Consider the following 22,037-nt stretch of genomic DNA (forward strand, 5'->3'; position numbering starts at 1 on the left):
TTCTTCTTATTTTTCAAAAACTGTTGATTATGGAAATTTCCAAACATACACAGAAGAAGAGAGAATAATATAATGACTCTCCATGTGCCCATCTCTCCACTCCAGCAGTTATCAACATACGGCTATTCTCATTTCCTGTGTACCTCCCCTCTCCTCCTCCAAATCCCAGCACCTGCTGTAGTATTTTAAAATTAATCCTAGACATTATATGATTTCATCTATATTATCTCAAAGAAATAAGAATTTTTAAAAGTTTAACCACAATATCATTTTACATCTAAAATATTAATAATATCTCTTCATATTATATATCTAGCTAGTTTTCTAATTTCACCATTTTAAAAATAACATATTCTCTTTTTAATGTCTGTAGACTTGGGGGCACAAGTACAGATTTATTATTTGCATATATTATTCAGTGGTAGAGTCTGAGCTTCTAGTGTGCCCACCACCCAACTGTAATTTCACCATTGTTTATAAATACCATATAAATATATGGTTTGTTTGAATCAAGATCAGAAAGAAAACTACCACATTGCGTTTGGTTGATATGTCCCTTAAACTTCTTTTTATTTATTAACTGCCTCTAGCTCCCCCCTGTCTTTTTCTAATTTATTTATTGAGGAAACTTTGTCATTTGTTTTCTAGCATTTTGAGAGGTGTCCTCTTAGAGTTGCAAGAATAAGAGAGCAGTTGGAAAACTTCATGGAAGAGCTGCATGGGGTGATTTCAGAAACATTGGACATTTGTTATAGAAGGGCTGAGAAGATTAGCAGAGAATACATTAAACATCCTTAGATGAGTTTGGAGGTGACACAGTCATTTCAGGTGGCAAAACTATGGCCATGGTTTGGGGGATGATTTCCGGGAAACACATAGAGTTAGGACTCTGTACAAAGGTTTAGGGAAGATGAAGCACAGTAAAGGGTAGCACAGTAGGTGCAAAGGAGATAAACTCCAGGCCAGGGTTAGCTGTTGGGCTGATGGAGGGTAGCTTATAGACAGAATTTTCCAACTTGGGTTGGTGATGGCGACTGGATGCATTTGAACAACTGATGCAATTGACTGACTCAGAACACAATGATTTCATATGGGAGACTCCAGGAAAATTGTCTGGTTCTAAAGAAAAAAGAGGAGAGGAATTCTGGTCCAGCAATCAGTGCTACACAGGAGGAGGAGGAAGAAAGCAAGGCTCTGCTGATCCTGCAGAATCCATGGAAGAGCAGAAGGAAATGCAACATTAGGGCGTATTCCATTGCCGCAGGAAAACATGTAGCTGAGAGGATAGTTCTACTGCTGATGATGTGAGAAAAAGGTTTTCAAGGCTTGGAAATTCAAAAGTCAGGAAAAGGAAAAGTTTTGGGGAAAATCACATGAAAGAAATCATAATGGAAGGTCCAAATAAGCTCAGTTAGAAATGAAACTGAAGATATTACAACCAGTACCACAGAAATACAAACAATATAATAATTCAAGACTACTATAAACACCTTTATGCATACAAACTAGAAAATCTAAATGAAATGGATAAATTCCTGGAAATATACAACTCTCCTAGATTTTCAGAAAGAAATAGAAATCCTGAACAGACCAATAACAAGCAGCAAGACTAAATAAGTAATAAAAAAAATTGTCAACAAAAATGTTCAGGACCAGACAGATTCACAGCTGATTTCTACCAGGCATTCAATGAAGAATTGGTATCAGTCCTACTGAAACTATTCCAGAAAATAGAGAAAGAGTATATTCTCCCTAAATTATTCTATGAAGCTAGTATCATCCTAATACCAAAACTAATAAATTGCATAAAAAAAAAACAAAAAAAAACTACAAACCAGCCAGACGCAGTGGCTCATGCCTGTAATAATCCCAGCACTTTTGGAGACTGGGGTGGGTGGATCACCTGAGGTCAGAAGTTCAAGACTAGCCTGGACAACATGGTGAAACTCTGTCTCTACTAAAAATATAAAAATTAGCCAGGTATCGTGGTGGGTGCCTGTAATCCCAGCTACTTGGGAGTCTGAGCCAGGAGAATCGCTTGAACCCAGGAGGCAAAGATTGCAGTGAGCCAAGATCATGCCACTGCACTCCAGCCTGGGTGACAGAGCAAGACTCTGTCTCAAAAGAAAAAAAAAAAACCAAAAAACTACAGACCAATATCACTGATGAACCCAGATGCAAAAATCCTCAATAGAATACAAGTTAACCAAATCCAACAGCACATCAAAATGATAATACACCATAATCAAGTGGGTTTCATCCCAGGAATGCAGGGATGGTTTAACATACACAAATCAATAAATGTCATACGTCGCATAAACAGAATTAAAAACGAAAACCACATGATTATCTCAATAGACACAGAAAAAGCATTTGAAAAAATTCAGAATTACTTTATGATAAAAGCCCTAAGCAAAATAGGCATAGAAGAGACTTACCTCAAAGTAATCATAAAAGCCGTATATGACAAATCCACAGCCAGTATCATACTGAAAGGGGAAAAACTGAAAGCATTCCCCCTAAGAACTGGAATAAGTCAAGTATGTCCACTTTTACTACTTCTATTCAACAGAGTACTGAAAGTCCTAGCCAGAACAATCAGAAAAGAGAAAATAAAGGGCATCCAAATTGGAAAAGAGGAAGTCAAACTGTCACTGTTCACTGATGATATGACCATATACATAGAAAACCCTAAAGACTCACCTAATAGTCTCCTAGATCTGATAAACGAATTCACTAAAATTTCAGGATACAAAATCAGTGCACACAAATCAGTAGCACTGCCATACACCAACAATGACCAAGCTGAGAATCAAATCAAGAACTCACTCCCTTTTACAATGGCTGCAAAACAATACAATATTTAGGAATATACTTAATCGAGTAGGTGAAAGATCTCTACAAGGAAAACTACAAAGCACTGCTGAAAGAAATCATAGATGACACAAACAAATGGAAACACATCGCATACTCATGGATGGGAAGAATCAATATTGTGAAAACGATCTTATTTCTTAAGGCAATCTACAGATTCAATGCAATTCCCATCAAAATACTGTCACATTTATTTATTTCTGTTTTTGTCATCATTCTTCACAGATCTAGAAAAAAAAATCCTAAAATTCACATGGAACCAAAAAAGAGCCACATAGCCAAAGCTATACTAAGCAAAAAGAACAAATCTGGAAGCATCACACTACCCGTCTTCAAGCTATACTACAAGGCTATAGTTACAAAAACACCATGGTACTAGTATAAAAAGAGTCACACAGACCAATAATACAGAATACAGAACCCAGAAATAAAGCCAAAAATGTACAGCCAACTGATCTCTGACAAAGCATACACAAACATAACTTTGGAAAAGGACACCCTATTCAATGAATGGTGCTAGGAAAACTGGCAAGCCACATATGGTAAGATGAAACTGGATCCCCATCTTTCATCTTATGCAAAAATCAACTCAAGATAGATCAAAGACTTAAATCTAAGACCTGAAACCATACAAATTCTGGAAGATAACATTGGAATAACTTTTCTGGACATTGGCTTACACAAACAATTCATGACTAAAACCCCAAAAGCAAATGCAACAAAAGCAAAAATAAATAAATGTGATTAATTAAACTAACAAGCTTCTGCATAGCAAAAGAAATAATCAGCAGAGCAAACATATAGCCCACAGAGTGAGAAAAAATATTTGCAAACTAGGCATCCAAAAAAGGACTAATATCCAGAATCTACAAAGAACCCAAACAAATCAGCAAGGAATAAAACAAATAATCCCATCAAGAGGTAAGCAAAGGATATAAATAGACATTTCTTAAAAGAATATATACAAACAGCTAATAAATATATGAAAAAATGCTCAACAGGACTAACCCTCAGGGAAATGCAAATTAAAATCACAATGAGATACCACCTGATTCCTGCAAGAATGGCCATTATTAAAAACTCAAAAAACAATAGATGTTGGTATGGTTGTGGTGAAAAGGGAACACTTTTATACTGCTGGTGTAATTTACATTGTATTAGTGTAAATTAGTACAACCACTATGGAAAACAGTGTGGAAATTCCTTAAAGAATTAAAAGTAGCTCTACCATTCGATCCAACAATCCCACTACTGGGTGTCTACCCAATGGAAAAGAAGTCATTATACAAAAAAGATACATGCACATGCATGTTTATAGCAGCACAATTCTAAATTGCAAAGATATGGAACCAAACTAAGTGCCCATCAACCAACAAATCGATAAAGAAAATGTAATATATACACACCATGGAATACTTCTCAGCCATAAAGCAAAATGAAATAATGTCTTTTGCAGCAACTCAGATAGAGCTAGAGGGCATTATTTTAAGTGAAGTAACTCAGGAGTGGAAAACCAAATATTATATATTCTCACTTGTAAGTAGGAGCTAAGCTATGAGGATGTAAAGGCATAAAATGATATAATGGACTTTGGGGACCCCAGAGGGGAAGATTGGGAAGGGAATGAGGGATAAAAGTTTACATACTGTGTTCAGCGTACACTGCTCGGGTGACGGGTTCACTAAAATCTCAGAAATCACCACTAAAGAACTTATCCATGTAACCAAAAAACACCTGTATCTCATAAACAATTGAAATTAAAAAAGTTTGAATTATGTAAATGATAATATAGAAAAATGTATGGGTAGAGAAAACAATGAAGTAAAAAAGATAAAGAAAAAAGAGCATAATGATTCCTACTTAGAAATATCCGCAGTGGCTTTAGTTAGGGCTTTGCTGAGGGTAATCCTCCAAATGAGGCCACTAGGGTAATGAGAGAGAACTTTATCCATAAAACAGAGTTCCCAGATGAAAGGAACTCCAGGACCAAAGCTGCTGCAGTGCAAGGCTAAAACCCTTTTGGAATTCTACTCAATAAGGAAAAACAGAGAAGGTAAAGAGGGTGGGATTTCACAGAATGCATATCATGAATGTGCTTAAAGAAGGAATGGAAGATACATTACTAGGCAGCATTCAAGCCCAGGGAGGAACTGGATCCCCCAAGTGTGAAAATCAGGAGGGAAATAAAAATACATAAAAAATTGTATTATGAAAAATTTCAACCACTCACAAAAGTAGAGAGAAAAATACCATACGTTCCCATCATGTAACCCCAGCAACCATAAAATTGTCATTACTTCCGTTTTAACTTTATCTCACAAGATTTTATGAGGGAATATGTTAAAGGTCCAGATGTTATATCATTTCACTAATAAATAATGAAAAGGCTTTAAACACACTAGATGAACACAGAGGGGACTGACAAAGCCTTGCATAAAACTGGAGGACCAGAAGTGTCAAGTTGGCACATTTCAAAATTTTAGAAGGAAGTATTTTAAGTGCCACTCTCTAATGGCAAGACAGTACATACAAGTGATTTCCCCACTGGCACAGGGAGCTCAATGTTACAATAAATGGACAATTTCTTTCTTGTGGGTTTAAATTCTTTCATAATGACCTCTGGTCCAAATGCCCAGTTGATGTCTATATTGGTCAGCCTGAAACAGAAAATATCATATCTATAACTTTGCATTTCTTCATGTTGCATTTCTTTCCCCAAATTGTACTATTTGCAAAACTAGGAACAGATAATTTGGTTTAGGACAGCTACTCTAGGGGCATGGGATTTGCTCATGCTTCCTGTTTTTTGGCTCAGTGTGAGTAATCTGTAGTTAGGTTCATCCAATTTTATTGTTGCTGAAGACTCTATAGATATTCTACTGCTCCAAAGATGGCCCCAAACATCACAGCTGGTGAAGAAAATCTGGCACCATGAGACTGAGCCCAATCCAACAAAATTAGAAAGCAAAGTCAGAAAAATTCCAAATTTAGCTTACAGAAGGAAGGGGAATTTGTTTTCGAACTTTAGAGCTTTTTCTCACAATTTAATAATCAAATAACATTCAAATTAGGTGTTTGAATAGTGTATCTACAATATATTTTTTGAGTATTTTTTAAAATGGCATACTTTTTGCTGAACTGGTTAAATACAACTTGTGATCAACACAATTAAAAAAATTGTATAGGAGGAAATATTAATCCTTTGGTATGGGGTGAAGTTAAGGCAATTTCACTGAGTTGGTATTCTCCTTACAGCCTTCAAGTGCAACATTTAGGCCACTCTACACACTAGCCCTAGGAGGGTACAAAACACACATCCACATTAACACAGGGGCAGGCCTGCTCAGACACAATGCAGATTTGCTCTCCTGAGTGCGCCAGCCCTGCTCCAACAGGTTTAAAGAAAAAAGACATGGGGAGAGTTAACAGGGAGTCCTTCGCTCACATGACCACATTTGCACCAAAATCACGAAGAAGGCCACCCAGGTCTTCATAGACCAGTACTACACACCCCTGGGCAAAGACTTCCACACGAACAAACGTGTGTGCGAGGAGATCAACATTATCCTCAGCAAGAAGCTCTGCAACAAGATAGTAGGCTATGTCATGCATCTGATGAAGCGGATTCAGAAGGACCCAGTGAGAGGTATCTCCATCAAGCTGCAGGAGAAGGAGAGAGAAAGGAGACACAATTATGCTCCCGAGATCTCAGCCCCGGATCAGGAGACCATTGAAGTAGACCCTGACACTAAGGAAATGCGGAAGCTTTTGAACTTTGTCAGTCTGTCCAACCTACAGGTCACTCAGCCTACAGTTGCGATAAATTTCAAAATGCCTCGGGGAGCTGTTTGAATCTGTCTGCAATGCTGTAATTTTTTCAGTAATCCTGGGACAACGGCAAATAAAATAAAACAAAATCCCCTCCCCCGAAAAAAACTAAAAATACAGGGGGCCCTTCTGCTTCTATCCCTACATTTCCACAGTGGTCCACGAAGGAGGAAACTTCTACCTCCACTTCTGACCTCTTGGAAGAGTCATAGAAAGTATATCCCACTCTTAATCCCTTGGAAAAGGGATGGTCAGTGGGTGATCCAAGCACCACATTGGCTGGGCCACGCCTTACTAGAGGTAAGTTTTCTGGGCTCAGGTGCGGAGAAGGTTGATCCTTTTCTCTCTCTGATCAGTCAAAATGAGCCCAGAAGCTTGAGGGGTGGGAGGTGGAGCCCTAAGATTCCCTTTCTAGCTGCTGTCTCTGCAAAAGGCAACCCTTCTTTAGAGAGGTTGAGTACTTGGAAGTAGATTCCACTGTGCAGATAGATTTTACCCCAGCAAGCCTGTCTCGGAGTATGCTGTCCTTGGCTTTCCTGTAGATTGAAGTGAGATGTGGGAAGCCTCTGGTCTAAGCCACGTTATCCAACAAAGTTCACCAAAAGCCTTATATTCTTGGTGTACCCTGTTCTTGTCAGCTGTATATTTTGTGTGTATTGTCTTTTGGTTACCATGGTGGAAGGGAGACACCTGAGGTTTTGGCTATTGAATCTCTAACAAAATAATTTTGGTTTTTTTCACTTAGAAATAAATCTAGTTTTAAGAGTAGATTTTGGTGGAATCCAATACTGTTTGAATCTTAAACTGTTGATAATTAATTGATTCTGCTTTTTCCCATTTCAACAATTCTCAGATAGTGCCATGAAGGACATGGCTTAAGTAAGAAGCTAGGAAGACATTTTTTTTTTTTTTCCAGAAAGATTATTCCTTTAACATTTAAAAACTGTATGTTATTTATAGTCCCTCAATTTTGAAGCCCAAATACCCTGGTGAAAAACTTTTTAAATTACCTTTTTAGCAAGGATTCAAAGGATAAGCAAATATTCATAATTAATCATCTTTTTAGTGATTTTGTTGAGGAACCTGGGAATCTGGAAGAGTCTGTCCAACAGCTGCTAGAACACAATGTTTCTGTTACAGATTTAACTGAGATTTATAGGTTCTGATTATATTCTGAGAAACAGTTCTTTTCTACACCTAGAGTTTAGAAATGAAAGTCGTTACTTAGATACTGGAGCTTCTGACTGGATAGTATAAGTGTCATTATTTGGGAATTCATATTTAGCCTAGCCAACAAAGAAACATTTTTGAAGCTACATATGATGTAACAAAAAAATTGTCATTGTTTGCTCTATCTTGCTTTGTGAATTTGTTTTTTTTTTCCACAGCAATGCAGGACATTTTTATAGAAGTAAAATCACATTGTCCTGTGACATCCATTAAACCTGTTGGTCTAGATTTAAATGAATACGTAACCACCTGTTGTTGATTTAAAATTCATTTGGAGGAAGACCTTGGGTGGTAGGGTGGGGCATAGTGTATATGTTCGTGTGTGATACACCAAGTTATAGTCTTCAAAGAGTCTCAGAGTAGTTTTAAACTTTTAACTTAAAACTTATACTTTAGATATAGTATTACCATCAGAAAATTGTATTCAAAGTAAATTGAATTTTCTCTGCACAAGTGACATGTGGTTTTAACTCTGCTGGCCATGGAACATGATTTACCTTCTTATCTAAGAGAACCAAAGTGTTTGTCATAGAATTTATTATGTAATTTAGTTGGCTTAAGCATAAATAAAATTCATCTTGTGTGCTACTTAAGGATTACTTTGAGCATAGCTATAAATTATTAAAGTTTCAAAGTGCATAGACCATATACAGAATTGAATGAAATGAAGAATGAATGAGGCTTCAATGCAAATTAAAATTGTATTTTTGAAAAATGGTATTTTCTAGTCTTTGTGCAAACTTTTTCACTTGGGATTCCTCGGATCCTTTCCTAAATAAACTACCTGCAAGTCCTTGTCTCAAGGTCTGCTATGAGGGAACTCAAACAGAGACACCCTCTAACAAAGGCTGCCTCAAAGGCTAGATTTTGAATTGATATGGGAAAAACTAAGAAGTGAAACTGTCCAAATCTGCTTGATTTTGACATACTTCATTTCAGAAAATATTTCCAAGCGTATTCAACTTCTCCTAATCTGGAGCTCTGTCTTCTCTCCTAAGTCTCTTTTTCTCTTTAGAGAAAAATGTAGAGATCACGGAGAGGTGAGGGGCATGATGGCTTTCTTTGTTAGTTTATGCAAAAATTTTATAATTTAACACACAGTATATTTTAGCTAGTGAGGTCAGAGTTATTACTTTGTAAGACATAGAGTAGCAGTTATATACTAAGAAGAATGCAAATTTATCACTGGACACTTAATGGGAGATCAAAGAAATGAATTTTCTCAGCTCTTATTTCAGAAATTTTGTGCTAAAACAAGTTGCAGCATGGAGTAGCATGTCTCCATCTTTTCCTTCTTGACCTTGGTTCCAGAGCTCACACTTCTTTTCATCCTTGAAGTCTTTATCTTGGGTTAGGAGTAGGTTCCAACCACTGTGATGAGCCTGCATTACCTCTGCCTTATGCAGAACCAGCAGAGATTGAACAAAACAAGAAGCCAGTGAGTGAATTTTTTTTCTCATGATGGGCCTTCCGAGATGTGCAAGACAGAAGCGGGGACCTATAGACTGAAGTTTATTATTTCTATTGAAGAGGTGTCATTTCTAAAAGAAAAGAGATGATGTGCTGTGGACAGAAAGCTGAGGACAAAATGGGGGGATTGCAGGAAACAGGGTGAAGAGGGGCTGAGTTGGGAGTCAAGGGATTTGCATCTGGGACCCTCCTCATTCCCCAGGTTTCAGCTGTACGACAGTCCCCCCTTTGATAACATAGGGATGACATGACTGGATCACAGGCATTGTATCAGATTTGCCTCAACCTGGCTGTATACAGTTTTGGGACTCTTCAATGCAAAAATGCCTAAATAACATCCAGTATGTGTTTGGTAGGGCAAGGCCAGCCAAATAGCCTCTAGTGCAGGTGTAAGAAGATTCCCCTTTTCTCCGGTCATCACTGAGTAATGGACTTCTAAGCATCAAGACTCAACACAGAGATAACAGTTCACAGGGAAAAACAGTGAAGTCTTCACCCATTTTTCCCTCCTCAGAGCATGGCTGGAATGCACCTGTTGGGTAGAAGAAGGAAAGGATCCCCTATCCATGCCACACACGTTTCTACACTTGCATTGTTTGATAAAATGATACAAATTCTCTGATTTCACTCGTTTTCAGTGATTTTTAGTCTCACCTTCCCACTATAATGAAGAGCAGTGGAAAGAACATGGAGTTGGGGTCACATCCTGGGTTCATGACCCTGGATCCCACAGAACAGACTTCGTAAAGGCTGAAGAAAAGAAACCCAGCATTGAACAGTGAACTTGGGGTGGACTTAATATTGTCTAAGTGTTTATTATGGGATTTAATTACCCGTGAAATTTTTGAACTTTCATTTCGCTATGGAAATATACTAATGGGAGGGGTCCATATTACTCAAATTTAGGGGCAATTTATGCTAACATGTGACTTTCTTCAGGTAGGGACAGCTAAGATAGGTCTATGATGAGCTTGAAAATAGGATAGGGGATAGATTTTTAGATGAGGACATTGTGTGGCTTTCAAACAAACTTAATTACAGTCTTGTCCTGGCCCATTTCAGAAGCTTGGAGTAGGGTGGGGCAAAATATGGAACTTCCATTTCACTGGTCTCAAAGATGGATAAATAGTAAGGGAAAGGCCACATGAAAGAGACAGTGGAATTTTCCTATAACCCAGGGCCTGTGTTGTCTTAAGCATTCTCTGTTAATCCTAAGGGCTGAGAGAGAACTAAGATGGCATTGTGGAGCTCCAGGGAGCTGGAGAGGGGACTTCTCAGTATCTCTCCCTACCCGAGGCAAACTTAGCTTCTCGATACTCTGACCCCACAATCTTCAATGACCTCTTACAAGAACCAGGAGCGCAGAAGTGATTGGTTAGATTCTGTAAAGTTGATTGGGTCCCATTCACTAGTGGGTGCGATTACCGCACCATGCAAAGTTACACTAGCCTGGGAGGTTCCACTCTTCAGTTCTTTCTTTCATTGTGGCTGGATAGGCAAGCTGAGACAGGGCACACTGACTGCAACAGGCTGGGCCATCCTGTTCTTTCTCTTTGCTGTTTGTCACTTGCATGTTGTATCTTGCAGTGGCCAGCTGGTATTAATATTGAGATTTAGGGACTGTCAAGAATTCCTCTTTGGTCCTTGTGCCTAGGTTTTGAGTCCATCCCAGTTTCACCTGAGAACCTGGAACTAAGGATTCTGGTTACCAGGTCATAAAACAACATGTAATTTTTAACTGATATTCTTTTTTCTGTGAATATCTCCTTCAGGAATCTCATGAAAAATAGTGATTATTGACAGTACAGGATCTGAGAATTTGAGGAACTTTGGCTGTTAGAGTGACCAACTTCCCTTGTTTGTCTGTGAGTGAGGGGGTTTCCTGGGATGCACAACTTTCAGTAGCAGACCAGGAAAGTCCCTGATAAGCTAGGATGAGTTGACCACCCTGGCTGAAAAGCCATCTAAAGGCCAATACATCCCACATGTAATTTAACTGCTAAAGGCTGTGTGACCTTGGCTATGTTGCCAACTCTCCCTGAGCCTTAAATTACTCACTAGGAGAAGGGTGAGTATTTTCTGCATATTAAATTAGACTAAATTAAATTCCTTGGCATATTTTCTGGTCCATAGTAGACTCTCTATTGTTACATGTTTCTATTTTATTTTCTCAGTTATATTGGTACAGCAAAATTAAAAAATGATATTCTAAAAATAAAACACAAAATAGGAAGAACTGAATTCGTTTTCTGGGTGGAGGAATTGGAGACATTTCCTGAGACCCCTTTCCTTTAAGCTTTTCCCCCCAGTGTGAAGCAGCATCAGGAATGAACAATGAAATAGTAAATGTACTCCATTCCTGGAATAAAGCAGGGGTGATACATTCAAACATCTGCAGGAGTCACACAGGGACCACGAACGAAAGAAGAGGGATGAATGGACTTGTGGCAAGCTGGTTGCAAATGCAGCGGGCAACCACTCAGCCCCAACAGATTGTGGCCATGTAAGAAGGGCCCAGTGTGCCAGATCTTACAAGTTTTTCCTACAAGAAGCCATATGATTTTTTAAAATGTTAAATATACTGATTTGAATGTGTTGACATCAAACCTAAAACTTTTAAAAAGAGGTAAAAGCCAATCAAAACATTGTATGGGCCATTAATCTTTTGTCAAGTTGTTTCACTGGGTAAAAGAGTGAAACTGGATGTCACGGGTCAACCAGAAAATGTTTATTCTACTCAGATGGAATAACTGTGATAAAAGAAAACCAAAGTAATTCCATAATGACAAAAAACAAAAAAACAGGAAGTTTCTAGGTTTTGAATTTGTGTTATCTTGTATATCTGACAACTCGACTGAACCTGTGGAGTTGCAAAATTATAAAGGTAGAACCTGCTAGCAAAGCTCCATGCAATGCTTGCAAGCATTAGCTGACAGGTTTCAAAACAGTATGAATATTAGTCATCACAGATATTCCTGCCAAAAAGGGTAGTGTGTTAGAAGAACATCTGCAGCACACATAAATACCCTCTGCTAAGTTAAACTCAGAGAGGAAATAAGCTTCAAAAGTTGCACAAAGCAAAGATGCTGAAACAGCAGAGTTTTGTATTAAGGGGTTGACAGATTTACTCTCATGGTGAAACTGTTTGTTGAGAAGGTAGTTAGCTCCCAATAATATTATATGCTTGACCTTTAGCTTTTAGTGACAAAAATTGTTTCAGGATGCGTTTGGGCTCAGCCTACTCAATAAGAAATCACATTGTATAAATTGAGTATTTATTCTGTCAAAATGGGGATAATAGGTGATTAATACTCCTAAATTCCAATGATATGGTAAAATGAAAAAAAAAAATCACTTAACCCCAGGATATATCCAAATGTGTTATAGGATCAAGTGTTAAAAGCAAGCAAGTCATAACATTTGCTAAGAAAAAAGAAAGAAAAGGGGGAAAAAAAGTTGCAGAACCCAGGGTATTATCTTGAACTATTTTAAAGTAGAAAAACATGAAATCAAACAGAAGCAACCTGCCACATGGAAGATGATCTGAAGAATCATCACTCTTACGGTCAGAATCCTGTGAATACAGAGCTTTCATTTCTGGTGGCAGAACCATTTCTCAGTGAGCAACATTGTTTTGCCACAGGACAGAGGACGTTGTGATCTGTTGCAGATTTCTGTGGGTCCTGGATGCCTAGACCAGGAACCCTACGAAGAGAAATCCATGCGTGCGGCGTTGCTGAGGATGGCTATGTGAGTTTCTCTTTCAAAGTTGTGTGTTTTGTTTTTTTTCTTTTTTGTCTCAACACATGCAAACAGTACAGCTGTAGAGATGGAGATGGAATTTTATTTGTCTTTTGCTTTCATTGTTTTCTCTTGTTAAAAGAAAAACAATTGATTTACAGTTTAAATGCTGCTCTGCAGCTATCAGTTATATAAAGCCAAACAGAGTCATATACTAAATCCTTTCTTGCTTCTCAACAACTACAACAATAAAAAAAAATCCTATGAAATCACTTTAGGTTTGCTTAAACAATGTATAGTCATGATTTGAGAGCATAAGAAACTCTATGCCTTAAGTGAATCCCATTGTGAGATACTTGAGCTATGAGGCAGAAGTTTCAGGCTAAGCAGTGTAATATCTTTTCAGGAGGCTAATATGCTGATCCATTTAGTGCACAGAGGCTGATTGATAACTGTGCTATCAATCCCCATCACTTTGGCAGGTTTTGGTTAGAGAGGAAAGATCTTACATTTAGGTGAAGTTGAATCAGGAATTGGCTTTTGGAACTTAGAAAACGTTGCTTGTGCAAGTCCACCTTTTTTATTATTAATCTACGGTTCATATTTATGCAGCTTAAGAAGACTTGTTTGGAACAAGAAGACCATAATTCAAGATCTTAGAATCATTGCTTGCAGATTTGTCCAGTATGAAAGATATTTTCATGAGGTGAATCATTTAAAGACATTAAGAGTCAGTGATGAAACCACACACTCTGGAATTTGAAAAGAGACAGGGCTGCTTTAAGAGAGAAACAGGAAGTTGTAACTAGAAGCCATCTGAATACTAAGCCAGGGCAGAATGCTTGTGAAGTAGCAGCTAAAGTGGCAGTGTTTCTTCTGAAATTCTCAGGCAGTCAGACTGTCTTAGGCAAATCTTGATAAAATAGCCCTTATCCAGGTTTTTATCTAAGGAATCCCAAGAAGACTGGAGAATGGAGAGACAGTCAAGGATTATGTCAGAAAAAGATGAGTATCAGTTTCAACATCAGGGAGCGGTGGAGCTGCTTGTCTTCAATTTTTTGCTCATCCTTACCATTTTGACAATCTGGTTATTTAAAAATCATCGATTCCGCTTCTTGCATGAAACTGGAGGAGCAATGGTGTATGGTGAGTGCATAAATTGGGAGATTGATGTGAAACTTGTTGCTTGAGCGTAATTAGAGACTTGTGCTCAGATAGCAAAGTACCGAAACTGGAGAAAATGTGCTGATTGAAATGTCATTAGCTTGATGAAAGGTGCTGCAGCGTAATGATTGCTAATCTCTTTCCAGACAAGCCGCCGAAATTTGCCATGTCACGAGAACAAATGTCATAGTCATGTTCTCACACGGCACATAATGCGAGTCTGTTGACAGATGCGGGTCCATTGTCATGTGGGGAATCGAGGGCGAGCTGTTTGTTTTTGTAATGATGTTGGGAAGTGATGGCTCTGCAGTCACAAAGAGCAGCCTTCTCTCACTGACTGCACTGATGAACATTACAAAGTTCTAGAAAAAACATCACTTCAAAATGTCTGGAGTAAATCCTCTTATATCAACTAATTTCAAAAAGAAAACTTGCAGAAACTAACCCCACCCCTCTTATGAGAATATAGTGTCCAAGTCCTTTTTATTTATATGAACAACGTTTAATTTTCTTGTAATAAAAAGTTATAAATAAACAAGAGTTTCTTTATGTAGTACTTTTTACTTCTTAGCCTGATTTCAGATGTTCTAATTTATAATTATCATTGCTAGTGTTATTTGTTATGTATCTCTCATTTACTTATTGGAGGCCAAGGTGTGGAAAAATATTTAACACTTACAGTATTGCTCTTTCTGGGCAACTTACCATATTATTCCTTTCAGAAAGTTTAATAAAGTCTGACAGAAATTATCTAGTCTGTACTCTCATCTTTTAAAGTAAAATGAAAGACAACAGTTTTTATTAATAAACTGGTGTTACTGATGAAATAGTTGACTTCGCTGTTCTTATCTCAGCCTGATAATGGATAGGAAGTTTGAACACAATGGCAACAGGCAAGGCATTGCTATAATTTATAGCAATTTTGGAAATCCTGAAACGCTTTCCTAAGCCTGAGATTCAGGGTACAAGATCAATGCACATTATATAAGCTAATCCTGTGATGTCCTGATATTAACAGTGTATAGTCATGATTTGAGAACATAAGGAATCGTAAGCCTTAAGTGGATCCCACTGTGAGATACTTGAGCTATAAGGTAGAAGTTTCAGGCTCAGGAGGCTGATATGCTGATCTATTCAGAGCACAGAGTTAAATTCCTTGGTATTGAAGGTCTTTTAAAAATTTTTTGCTGTATTGTTTTATTTATTTTTTTAAATTTAGTCTCACTATGTTGCCCAGGCTGGTACCAACTCCTGGCCTAAAGAGATCCTCTGACCTTGGCTTCCCAAAATGCTGGCATTGCGGGCATAAGCCACCATTCCCAGCCAGTATTGAGGGTCTTAACGGATACAAGAAAACTCTCATTTAAGAGCAAAAAGTCACAATCAGGTGGGAGAGAAATAGCAAACAAAAAGGAAGTGATGCCATCAGATATGAAGCCCTAGGTTCCTGTCATTTGCCTACCTCCATCGTGAACAGAATTTTTCTCTTGACTTGACTAATAAGTAATCTGCAAGGATATGGAATAGAATCTGAGAAGCCAGAAACAATGTAAATCTTGATATCATATTAAAGGGACATATGTGCTTTAGAAAAACTGCCCAGATTTAATAGATGGCCAACCTTTATTAGAAGGAAAGATTTCTTCACGTCCCTGAATTTGATTGAACTATGACTCATGTACCAAGTTCAATGGTGGGGATATTGTTTTTGTAAAAGTTTTGATAACCTACTAAAATTCAGACATATTTTGCATTCACAATACAAACAGTAACTCTTATTTCTGAACCTGAAAAGTTCCAGATTACCTTTAATCCTGAAAAACTCTCTGAGATATTTTTAAATTGTGCTTGAAGTCATAAAATAATAGTTCATTGACCACTGCTGTTGAGATAACATTTCTCTAAATTGCTGTTCTTAAGGCAGATAAGGCTTAAAGTTTATGAGTGGAATTAAGTTGGGTTCTCTGATCCCTATTCTTCTTTCATGAGTTTTTAAATGTAAAAGTTATTGAAAGCAAATTCTGAACCAGTGCAATGTAAAAGGATTATAAAAATTATGAATATATGCATATGTATATGTATTCTATTACTAGAAATTTTGAGTATCTTTCAGTTATCTTGAACTATATAAATCAATGAAAAGACACATTTTAGTGATGTTTAACTTTTTCTTGGCATAGAATCATAATTGTTAGGATGTCACAGAATTTTAGAGGTTATCTTCTCTGTCCCCTTTATTTTACAGAGAAACAAGCTGAATCCCAGAGAAGTGAAGGGACTTTCCAAAACTGAATAGCCACTCATGGCGGGTCCATGTGCCTTCACTCCTCTGTGTGTCTTACTAAGGTTCACGTTCACCTGAAAGAACCCTCCCTATGTTTTCTGAAAGTACTCCATATGGGTGGCATTCATGACTTGTCACATTTCTTCTTCAGGGATGTCCTAAATGTTATATCTTAAATGCTTATTGGGAACTTTCTGTCAGTAATGTAATAAAATAGTCTGAAACTACACCAGAAGAACACAATGCGATACTCTAGTAAACACTTTTAATGATAGGGGAAAGGTGATGCCAAGTGAATTAACTGTCCAACAGTTATAAATGAACTTGGAATTCATAGATGGGGAAGGAGCCTCAAAGATCATAAATCCAGCATTCTCATTTTGCAGACAAAGAAATGAAGACTTAGAGAGATGAAAGTCGTGTAGTTAGCTGTTGAGCTGGGATTCAACCTCCATCTCTTTACTAAGAGATGCTAAGATATTTAAAAATAAGTAAATTATTGCAATAATTTTCGTGGAGAAAGGATGTGTCTCTGGGATCTGGATGCATCTCATATGGTTAAGCTTTCAGGATTAGCCAGATTCTCTTTTCCAGGAGGTCTAAAAGAGTGAATTTTCAGCATCCCACACTGTACAAATTCCCTTTTCCATTAGAGGATTAAACTCATAGCTTTTGCAAGAACAGGGGGCATGCTGATAACCAATGGGGAAGAAAAGAAACAAAACTATGTTTAAAACTTAAGCTTTTTGAGCTACGACTGTGCTACTTCACTCCAGCCTTCACTTGAGCCTAGGTGACAGAGTAAGACCCTGTCGAAAGAAAGAAAGAGAGAAAGAAAGAAAGAAGGAAGGAAGGAAAGAAAGGAAAGGAAAGGAAGAAAAGAAAAGAAGAAATGATGTAAAAACTTTTAAAATTTCTTATTCTTAAGGATGTGAACATTTGAGAGTAGACTGTGACAGTCATCTCCATGCTACACACACATATGCTTGTTATGCTTGTAATGAAACATGGTGTAAGATTTAGGATTTAGTGGACCTGCATGTAATGCTTATCAATGAATTTGGCTAGCAACTCCCCTACTCCACCGAGTACTGCTCTTGCTCTCACTATTTGTATAATGTATCACTTGTCCTGTATCAAGAGTGATAAATGTTTTTCCCCAGCATCAAATTTCCTATAATACTTCAGCCTATTCTGCCATCTGCATTTCTGCCAGTATTCCTTTGACATGTGTCAAATATTCTTTAGAAGACTCAATAGATGTTGAGTCTATTTTATCAGCGTCCCTGAGAGTCCAATTTAAAAATTCTAGATACCAGGGGCTTAGAAAGTTAGCAGTTTAAAAAATGCAGAGAAAAGTTATCAAGCAGAATGTTTAATGTTCTTTTATATTTATTGTTAGAAATAATTTTCAAGTTGTTAACCTTAAAATATCATATGAAGAGTTGTAGGGACCAAGAAAAATTGTGTGGCATTTGGCTAGACTCTGTGTCAATCAGAGATACATATGATACTCCAAATAGTATAAACAATCCATTATATAAAAAATATTTTTTCTTGTTATTAAGAGTCATAGGAAGCTTATAAAAAATTAGTGGCAGCTTTATAACCATATTTTTGCTTCACCAGGAACAGTAATGGGTAATCTATTATGATATTCAATGGTTCTCATTTCAAAATTGAAGGATTAGAATCCATAACTAGTTTAAAATATAAGCCATAATGATATTCATTTACATTGGACTGAAAGCATAAATGACAATTAGTGGTTAAAATATTGATTGACAGCAGCTGGTGCACTTAGTACCGCTCACTTAGGGCCTGTATCCCCTGTTCAGTGCTCTTAAAAGAAATTTGCTTCTTGCTCCCTGATAGCATTAAGAATTCCATTATATATCACTGGGGGCTGCCATACTTTATAGGATATTTATAATCCTGTGCATTTGAGGTCTGGTATCTGAGCTTAGGGACGGAGCAATTTAAACCTCTTAGATTTCTGCCTTTGACTTCCTGGCCTTCCCATAGAAGTTAGTCTCTGAATTCATGTAAACATTGTGGCCACTGTTTAGTGCGCAAATAACAAATTTCAAGGCACAAAGTTTACATTTTGAATTCATTAAACTATTCCATATTAAAGCGTTTTCTGATTCTTTAGGAATGTGCTTAACAGTTAAATAGGATCAATTTAATTCACTCAACAGCAAGTTTTTCAAGATTTAAAGAAAATACAATTACATAGTGAATCATCAAGGTTTGAAAAATTATCTTCTCTGAAAAATCTTCTGCAGGCATTATTTTCTTCCTAGCACTCCCTGCAGGTTCCTCAGGATTAAACTGGGTTGTTGGACATGTGTGGCTACACCCTCCTGATCCATTTTACCCTCTTCCAGGACAGCCCAGCCTCCCTGACGCCAGGCCTATGGGAGATGTTTCCTGCTATTTCACCCCCTTCCTGCTGGCTGAAGGTCCTTCCAAGGCTCTACTTATTCCACTGTGGCATGTTTTATAGAGAAAACATTGATGTGCTACCGTGGAGATTTAAGTCTCTTAATCTTGATGATTTTTTTTTTTTTTTCAGTAGCTAGATGCATTATTTTGGGCAAATGGTGTAACATCTGGCCTTATTTTCCTCATCTGTAAAATGGGGAAGAAAGGAACAGATACCATGCATCTCCCTTCCAGCTGCAAAAGTCCTTCAAAATTCAGGCCAAGACTGAGTTCAACCATCAGGCATCTTTCTACCACTGCAGCCCAAACCAGAAGCTTTCCTTCCAGAACATGGCAGCCTATAATGATATCCAGTCCTTTCTCTCAGACAGGATTTTAGTTAGTGTTATTTCAGCACTGTTAGTACTTCCTGCTTCTGCTCTGATTTTGCAAGGAGTGCTCAGTAAATTCTGTTGAGTTCCTGTCAGAAAGGTGAGGAGAACAAGTTAAACCACTAGAATAGTGAGGACTGGCTATGTATTCCACAGTTTGCAGATGCATTTTTTATGAAAACAAGAGTAGCCCTGGTTTAATTTGAAGGGCTCTGCAGGAAGGTAATCAGGATTAGGAGCTCAGCATACCAAACTTCTTCTCCCTTTTGGTGTAAAAAACTTGATTTTTAAGGAACTTCAGAGATTTGTGCAATGTTTTCCTTGTGTTAATACATTTGCCAGAGAAAGGTAAAATAATGGAAGAATGAAAGGCATACTGCAGTCTGTATGTTTATATATTTATTTAGTTTTTGAGACGGAGTCTCACTCTGTCACCCAAGTTGGAGTGCAGTGGCAGGATCTCAGCTCACTGCCAGCTCTGCCTCCCAGGTTCAAGCCATTCTCCTGCCTCAGCCTCCTGAATAGCTGGGACTACAGGCGCCTGCCACCATGTCCAGCTAATTTTTTGTATTTTTAGTAGAGATGGTGTTTCACCGTGTTTGCCAGGATGGACTCGATCTCCTGACCTCGTGATTCGTCTGCTTTGGCCTCCCAAAGTGCTGGGATTACAGGCGTGAGCCACGGCGCCTGGCCTGCACTCTGTATGTTTTTAAAAGTTGATATTAAGAAAATAGCCAGGTCAGGTGCTGTGGCTCCCTCCTGTAATCCCAGCGCTTTGGGAGACTGAGGTGGGTGGATCACCTGAGGTCAGGAGTTCGAGAGCAGCCTGACTAACATGGTGAAACTCTGTCTCTACCAAAAAATACAAAAATTAACCAGGCATGGTGGTGGGCACCTGTAATCTGAGCTACTCGGGAAGCTGAGGCAGGAGAATTGCTTGAGCTCGGGATGCGGAGGTTGCAGTGAGCTGAGCTTGCACCATTGCACTCCAACCTAGGTGACAGAGGAAGACTCTGTATCGAAAATAAATAAATAAATAATAGCTTCTATATTTTGAAAAAACTAAATAAATGAATAAACTATATATTCTAAATCTGAAAGAAGCTATAGATGAAACTTTACTGTGAACTACTGTGGTGCCTCGAAGGTTCCCCCCTCAGTGTTTGAAAGGCTAATGAATGTGCATATCAAGAAAATAGATTTATGATTCAAATTATTTACATAGATACTGTAGACAATCTAAATTGAATTACTGTTATATAGTTAACGAAGTGGGGATATGGAGAGCTGATGTTTACTAAACATCTAAAATAGATGTTTGTTAAACATCTATTATGTCAAAAAGTTGATATACGAAAATAAAAATAGCTAACACAAATAGCATTCCTGATATAAACTATGCTGTTATAAGCACTTTACATATATTAACTCATTTAATCCTCACAACAACCATTTTTTAGGTAGGAAAACTGAGGTACTAAAACATTAAGTAACTTGCCCAAAGTTGCACATCTACTGAATGCCAGGGCTAGGTCTCAAAGTTTAGTAGTTTGGCTTCATATGGTCATCTGCTATCTAAAATGTGGGTGTGTTTGTGTGTGTGTGTGTGTGTGTGTGTGTAGGAGGGAGTGTTATTTTCATGTTACAGATGAGGAAACCAACACTGAGAGACAGAAAGTAACTTGCTGATAATCAACAGAGCTGTACTTCAAATTCAGAACCTATAACCTCTGTTCCTTCACCTCTATCGCTTATGTAGTCCTAGAATAATTGCTGTTTTTTAATGAACTGCTCTGTGCCAGATGATGGTACCTTAGGAAGTTTACAGAAGAGAGATAGAGGTTGAGATATGTAACTATATACATTATCACTAATCCTCACAACAACCATGCTGAACAGGCAAGATCATCTTTAGTTTGCACGTAAGGAAACAGAAACTCAGAAAACTTACGACTTAACCAACTCTGCCCAGAATAGTTGGCAAGAACACTCTTTTGAAAGCGAGCACTCTCAAATTCTGGCTGCAGTCGTTCTCTCGTCCAAGTCTGCTCTTGATGTGTAACTGTCCCATGAAGTCAGGGTAGGGAATGATTCAGGGCAAAAGTAGTTAAGTTCCTCCTCTACCTGGAAGCCTCAGAAATGTTCCACTGTCTATAGCAAAAAGCCCACTGTGGGAAACAGAATGGGAGCAATACTGTGAAAATACCTCCATATTAAGTAGCTGGGGTTGAAACATTCCAAGCCTACATGGAAACATTGTCCCAGCTTGAGGGATAGTCATGTTGCAAGTTCATGTTCTTTCTGGTTTTAAATGCCTATGGTTGAAACAATGGGTGGGACAGGTACTATAAATAGTTTGAGAAGGGACTGTGAATGTATATGAATCATGCAAAACAGGCTTTCATCATATGTTAGTTAAACTGAATTTAATTTTTGGAAGAGACTGAAGGTAGAACCATTAACTATGCTTCTGGGTTTTCCAAGCTCTGAAACCCGTGTGCATGAGCCCAAGATGGTGTGAATTTTGATGGAATTTCAGGCCTGTGAGGACTCATGTTGGTAGGAACTATTGTCTCATAGGACAATGCTTCTCAGTGTGTTTCCTGTCCAGCACCATCAGCAGCATC

At 37.9% G+C, this 22,037-nt stretch overlaps 2 protein-coding genes across 2 annotated transcripts in view; both read left to right on the plus strand.

Moving 5' to 3' along the window:
- The first annotated feature begins 1,080 nt into the window (after positions 1 to 1,080).
- LOC140713515 (small ribosomal subunit protein eS17-like) lies at positions 1,081 to 6,828 on the plus strand. Its single transcript, XM_073023807.1, has 2 exons — positions 1,081 to 1,272; positions 6,349 to 6,828. Exons 1-2 carry the CDS (start codon positions 1,081 to 1,083, stop codon positions 6,724 to 6,726), a joined length of 570 nt encoding a protein of 189 aa, XP_072879908.1. The 3' UTR covers positions 6,727 to 6,828.
- A 7,138-nt stretch (positions 6,829 to 13,966) lies between these two features.
- The window catches only part of SLC9A9 (solute carrier family 9 member A9), a 592,312-nt gene continuing 584,241 nt past the window's right edge, over positions 13,967 to 22,037 (plus strand). Inside the window, exon 1 of the mRNA XM_008008833.3 lies at positions 13,967 to 14,289. Coding sequence (XP_008007024.1) covers positions 14,115 to 14,289 — 175 coding nt within the window. The 5' untranslated portion in view covers positions 13,967 to 14,114. The remainder of the gene's footprint in view (positions 14,290 to 22,037) is intronic.

Source organism: Chlorocebus sabaeus, chromosome 15 (assembly GCF_047675955.1).
Source record: "Chlorocebus sabaeus isolate Y175 chromosome 15, mChlSab1.0.hap1, whole genome shotgun sequence".
Taxonomy (NCBI): Eukaryota; Metazoa; Chordata; class Mammalia; order Primates; family Cercopithecidae; genus Chlorocebus; species Chlorocebus sabaeus.

Coding starts and splice junctions, on each gene's coding strand:
- LOC140713515 (XM_073023807.1), top strand. CDS start 1,081: ATGATTTCATATGGGAGACTCCAGGAAAATTGTCTGGTTCTAAAGAAA. Junction 1,273..6,348: donor CCATTGCCGCAGGAAAACAT/GTAGCTGAGAGG, acceptor AAAATCACGAAG/AAGGCCACCCAGGTCTTCAT.